The 6,930-nt window shown below is 33.3% G+C and overlaps 1 protein-coding gene across 1 annotated transcript in view; it reads left to right on the forward strand.

Annotated features, from left to right (window-relative positions):
• The window catches only part of LOC106478224 (atrial natriuretic peptide receptor 1-like), a 155,352-nt gene that overhangs the window by 57,572 nt on the left and 90,850 nt on the right, over nt 1-6,930 (forward strand). Inside the window, exon 2 of the mRNA XM_022381782.1 lies at nt 4,989-5,103. Coding sequence (XP_022237490.1) covers nt 4,989-5,103 — 115 coding nt within the window. The remainder of the gene's footprint in view (nt 1-4,988; nt 5,104-6,930) is intronic.

The following is a 6,930-nucleotide window of genomic DNA, read 5'->3' on the forward strand; positions in this document are numbered from 1 at the left end:
TAATAATAATAATAATAATGCATTAAAATAATTTTGTCTACAAGTTCCTTAACTTAGTAGTTAACTCTATGAAAAATATACTTTGATTTCATATATTACCGACAATTGCACATAATAACATAAGATGATCGTGAGAAGTCTGCAGTATTCAATCTTAGCTTTTGTGCAGTAAACATTGTTTTGTATTTATATATGTGTATGAGCGTGAATAATTCATAAATGATAAATTTTAAGCTATTTGAGCTTCTCAGTGTTTCAAACATACCCCTAATATCGCCACGTCTTCCTTATTTGAGTACATTTGTAAAATAGTTAATGATTCGTATACTTTCAAACATTACATTTTTAGTTCCAAATCTTTACAAGATGGACACTGTATAAATATTTGGAAGCAATAAAATTAGATCTACACAAACTTAATACGCTTTGTATGAAATACATGAATAACCACGAAATAATTTCAACATGTTTTGATTTATTTTGCTACTGTGTTTTAATATAAAATCAAAGTTTTCATACATATAGCTAAATGAAGCGAAATGCATTCATTAACAAAAAAAATTGTGAAACGGCGAAGCAGCTGTTTTATTTTATTCAAGATGTCACACCCTTCGCGTATTTCCATTAGAATGTACGATAAAAAGGCGTGAAATCTATACATACCCACTCATTTTTATATGTCCCCCGATGGGACAGCGGTAAGTCTGCGGATTTACAACGCTAAAATCAGGGGTTCGATTCTTCTCGGTGGACACAGCGGATAGCCCGATGTGGCTTTGCTATAAGAAAACACATATAAACAGACATTAGAATTTCCCCCCAGTGGCACGGCGGTATGTCTGTGGACTTACAAGGCTAGAAACCGAGTTTCGATACCCGTGGTGGGCAGAGTACAGATAGTCCTTGTGTAGTTTTGTGCATAATCAAAAACAAACAAACATTTTTATTATTATTGTCTTTTCTAGTTAGTCTGAAATATCGATACATTTTTCTCGAAATAATTTCAAGTATGATCGTTTCTAAATAAATTGAATTGAGTCGATTGTTGGTATATATATATATATACAGTAGTAATAACCTACTGAAATAAAAACTGAGTCATCCTCAGTACACTTTTAATGAAACAAAATAAAGTTGATTAATGTACGATTATATTATTTAACTTTGTTGGATTTCTCGAGAATTGTTTGTTTGTTTGTTTTGAATTTCGCGCAAAGCTACACGAGGGCTATATGCGTTAGCCGTCTCTAATTTAGTAGTGTAACACTAGAGGGAAGGCAGCTAGTCACCACCCACCGCCAACTCTTGGGCTACTCTTTTAATAACGAATAGTGAGAGTGACCGTCACGTTATAATGCCCCCACGGCTGAAAGGACGAGCATGTTTGGTGAGACGGGGATTCGAACCCGCGACCCTCAGATTGCGAGTCGAGCACCCTAACCACCTGGCCATGCCGGGCCCGGATTTCTCGAGAAAGAAATTATTCTATTTGAATACTCTCTACGTCTTGTCACTCGAGTAACTTCAACGGTATACTTTTAACTATTTAGAATTACGAATCTATTCTTACTGACTTAATTTAAGTTTCATTTTTTAACTAGCTGATATTTTCATAGAAAAATAAAACCTGAAGTTTTTTTTTGAATTATAATATATGATCGTTTTTCTCAGCCATCTTATGTAACATTATATATAAGCCGTGAAATACATTAAAGGTTGTTTCAGTACAATATTGATATGTTAACAAGAAAAGGTTAAATGTACAAAAACATAAATATCTGTCTATGAATGACAAGTAATAATTTACTGGCTTAAAGAGAGGGAATACGTTTTTCTGTTCTAATATGGCAACAAATGTGTAAAGTTTTGAACAAGTCTTAAAATCATACATAAATGATTCCCCATACATGAATGAATCCCCATACATAAACACTACATCACTTTTGGAAGCTTTCAGATCTTATCAGTATTTCTAAGGAAAACACACTCTCTCTCTATATATATAAATATATACTCATACATAAACATAAGTCTGAAAAGCTATAGAACCACTCCACTTCTCTTGAACCACTTGGTTAGATTAAAACACTTTTGGAAGCTTTCAGGTCTTATCAGTATTTCTAAGGAAAACACACTCTCTCTCTCATATATATATATAAATATATACTCATACATAAACATAAGTCTGAAAAGCTATAGAACCACTCCACTTCTCTCGAACCACTTGGTTAGACTAAACCACTTTTGGAAGCTTTCAGGTCTTATCAGTATTTCTAATAAAAACACACACTCTCTCTTTCTATATATAAATATATACTCATACATAAACACAAGTCTGAAAAGCTATAGAATAACTCTGCTTCTCTCGAGTCACTTGATTAGACTACACCACCTTTGGAAAACAAAACAATGTATTGTTACTAGTGCTTGAGATTTTGGAGTGTTTTTACATCTGTTATGGAGAAGACATGAAAATAACAAAAAATACCTAGAAACCCACAAATTTACATCGCGAATTCCAATAGTCTGTCTGTCTGTTTATAGTACAATGGGCTATCTGAGCTGTGCCCACCACAGGTATCGAAACCCGGTCTCTAGCGTTATAATTCCGCAGACTTACCTCTGTGCCACTGGGGCATCTATCTATCAACGATATAACTTTACGATTTCTTACACAACTACAGCTTCAGTTATTTTCTCATTGGATTTGAATTGTTCTTAAATTACAACAGTTTTAGTTTCATTAAATGTATGCACGGAATGCAATTATATAAAAATAGAAAAAAAAAACGCATTAATACTATAGGACTGATATTACAATATCTCTACCATTTTATTTATGCAAAGTTGCTTAACGTTCCTTCTAGATGGAATTTAGAAAATAGAAAAAGTGCTAAATACATCTGCCCCCCCCCACAGTGACACAGCGGCATGTCTGCGGAATTATAACGCTAGAATCCGGGTTTCGATACCAGTGGTGGGCAGAGCCCAGATAGCCCATTGTGTAGCTTTGTGCTTAATTAAAAACAAACTAAATATACCCACTTCCAGTCAACCTTTTAATTTATAAATCAATTAAAACGAAATATTAAAGATATCTGCTGATTAAATACAGCCATTCAATTTCCATATCACCAGGATTACGTAATGTTCGTGTCTTCAATATTTGAATTAATCATTTCGTTGACTGAGCCTAGTTAATACGATTATCAATATACATAATATCAGCAGGATTATCTATGGAGTTCAGTGGATTGGTTTATGGGAAATGAAATGCATTATTGTAGCAAAAGACGAGTATGCAGCATATTATTAAATATTTCTAATGAACGCGAACAACCTGAAGTAAGGATAGATAGTTGATGGGTAGAAATCTCGATTCCTGATGAAGTAAGTAAATGCACACATTTCATTATTCACTGCCGAAATATATTTTTCAGTTGATTAGATAAAAGTTTTATGTTAATCCTGATATTTCAACTTAATTAACTATATTTCACAATCCTTTTCTTATACGTTTCTTCATAACAATAACTGGGTCGTTCATACACTACATAATCCAATAATAATGAAGCGCAGATCCCGTTTTATCTACGAGGAGCAGTAGTTTCAACTATCAAAACTTTTTACTGCTGTAATTAACTCCTACCAATTGAATGAATCACTAACGTGATTTGTTCCTCCACTGCTCAGGAATGTTTTAGATTTTATTTTATTTGTCTATATAAATATAATAGTACTGTCTCTTTTCTGTTGTATGTCCATGTAACTACTTCGCCCCCTTTGAATGGATCTTCAAGAAATTTGGTTCATTGGATCCATGGGGAGATACATACAAATTGCCTGTTTTACATTTTGCGGTTTGCGATTCTTATGGGCGTTTTTGTGATTTTTACTACTACTTTGGATCTCCACCAAATTTTCCGTGAAAGTTTGTGGGGTCCATGCGGAGGTATAAGCAAATTTGCGGTTTCAAGTTTAGTGTTTTGTGGTTTTTTTGGGCGTTTTTGCATTTTTTACCATTCCATATAAGGGAAGCAACTTTTAATGTCCTAAGATAACCTTTCGTTAATCATGAATTTATATAACTTTCGTCCAGGGGACGGGTACTCCAGCTAATTAGAAATATTCTATCAGTGTCTTTTGATACATCTATTAAATTAGCAGAATAAACTGACTGGTCATTTCAAAATGCTTTGTCATTCCAAGCGTTAATTTACTTTATGAACACCTCTATTTGAACACATCTCAGTAACCTAAGAGTAAACATTAAATACTGATAATGAATAGTACGCCTGCATCAATGAGTATCAAAATAATACAGAGACAGTACTTGCAATTTCGTGTTTACAAATATACTGGAAAAGAATACGTATTGAATAATGTGTTTCTGTACTGGAAAAATAATTGAATACCTATTAAATGATGTTTTTGTATACTGGAAAAGAATATCTATGTGTTTGGAAAGTTTAACGGAACTAAATCTCTGTGAAAGTGTGATGTATCTTATTTTAATTGTCTCTCAATAGTACTTTGGGTAATTTTCTGTGATGGCTGAAAAACACTGGTTGATATCAAACACAGTGAAAAGGAAGAGATCCAGATCATAGTTACCTGAACACTTTACGGAATTGACCATGATTATTGTAAACACGTACCTGGTCAGCGATGCTAGTGTGTAGTGTTTGTTTTGTTTCATTCTTAATCACTAAATCACTGAAACTATCGGAAAGATCATTCAATAACATGATATTTTTTCTACTAGATGGTGTTTTACTTGTTCATTCATATTTATTTATACATAAAAATATTCTCAAATAAATTTTATAACTTGAATATAGTTTTTAATCACCTATAGAAACAGAGCCGTCAGTATAACACATTAACCACACTGTTTGATATGATAGTGGCTGTTGTAATCCTCCTGTTTTATCTCAAATTATTAGATGGTAACACATTTTGATAGGTGTCTTTCTATCTCTTGGTAGTGATCGTTATGTGTGCCTCTCCTTCATCCATCCGACAAATCTTGTTGGCTGCTGAGGAACTAGGGATGTTAGAAAATGGGGAGTACGTATTCTTCAACGTCGAGCTTTTTACAAGGTAATCTGTTAATATTGTTTCAATGAGACTGCGTAGCAATCAAGCATACTCCTGAAAAACTAAGGAACTTTGATCAAATTTCTCTCGGATTATACCAGAGAAAATATAATTTAGGCTTAAAGATAGTGTTTAAAGTATCAGCAACCTATAGCAATGCATTCTTGTAACCATCTTTAAATTAGTAAATTCTGTATAGGTACACAACCATATACATATGTTATTTGGGATAAATAATATAATAAGGAGTATAATGTAATTCAAATAATGATTTCCGTTTGAAGTTATCGCACTCGGAAATAGTATATGAACATGTATAACAGTTTTTAGCCGCGGTAAAAAGGGGTTCATAGAATGACTCTGACTGTTTTTTTTTTTTCAGATACAATCTTTTAGCTCATAGCTCCATTTCTTGACCGACTTGAGATCTAATTACAGCAGCGGCTACTGAGGATTCCCTCTTGTTTTTCTGCATAATATGCAGTTCTTCTATTAAATTGGTTTGAATTTTAACAAAATATTAGAAATTTCGATAAAAGTTCACGTAGCTACTAGAAATTTAGATACCTGTATCGTTTTTGCTGCTAGCATTGAAGACATTTACCTATTGATTTGCTTTTTTTTTCTTTGTAGAATGATTTTAAAATATAATATGGAAAAAAGTCATTAAGCAAAGAGATACACTAAACAAAACTCATGCTTTTATCTAAACATGTTCTTTTCTGAAATATGCACTAAAATATCGATAGATGGAATTCATCTTTATTGTTACCTCCGCCATCGAAGGTGGACGGAGGTTATGTTTTCACTTCTCTCTCTATGTTTGTTTGTGTGTGTTTGTCAGCAAGATTTCTCGAAAACGGCTGAATTGATTTAAACAAAAGTTGATATACTTCTATGATGGGTCGATGCCAAAGGTCAAGATTACAGCAAGGTGACAAATAGCCAAAAAATCCTTATCTGTTAATATAGGGACCGAATTTTCACATTGATATACTTCTATGTTGGGTCGAGGCCAAAGGTCAAGGTTACAGCAAGGTCACAAATAGCCAAAAAATCCTTATTTATTAACATAGGGACCGAATTTTCACACTATTTTTGCTCTATAACTCAATTAAAAATGATCGGATTTTGATAAAACTTGGTGGACATATGTAGAATATTATTCCTCATTGTTCTGCCAAAAAGTGGTCCGTTGATAACGACGGGCATACAAACACATTTTCGTATTTTTTGAGAGCCGAATATGATCAACGCTGCGTGGCGGAAGTGTCTCTATAGTTATTTATATGTTGGTTATTTTGTGGTATATTGTTAAAGAGTGTTTCGCCACACATTCAACAAAGACGTTCACTATCAAGAGCACTCAGGCATTTTCTAATCATTTCATGACACACAACATTGCTTCTCTAAAGCAAACAACCTCTTCCATCCAGGTGTTGCCGCATTAGTTAGTTATGGGATTAAAATTCCTTGTTCACGTGGAATCCCACTTACGTGACAAAACCCTTAATAAAGTATTGATCTACAGTAGCATGTCATATTACTAGGAGATGAATATTTTCTAATTATGCTATATAATTGTATGTTATAAGCTTATTCGATAGATATCATCGTTTAACGTAATGTTGAAATGATTGATGAAAAGGCTAGTCGAATAATAATCTTTCACTTTCTGTACAGGAATGTAATGTAAATTACCACGAAAGCTAATTATTAGAAAATACATACGAAGAGTCTGAGAGCCAGCTTATCAGAATTATCCATCATGAAAGCAAGTAAAAAATTTAAACAAAGGGGGAACTTGCTTCCGATTGGCACTTTTACCAT

Source organism: Limulus polyphemus, unplaced genomic scaffold, assembly GCF_000517525.1.
Source record: "Limulus polyphemus unplaced genomic scaffold, Limulus_polyphemus-2.1.2 Scaffold191, whole genome shotgun sequence".
Lineage (NCBI taxonomy): Eukaryota > Metazoa > Arthropoda > Merostomata > Xiphosura > Limulidae > Limulus > Limulus polyphemus.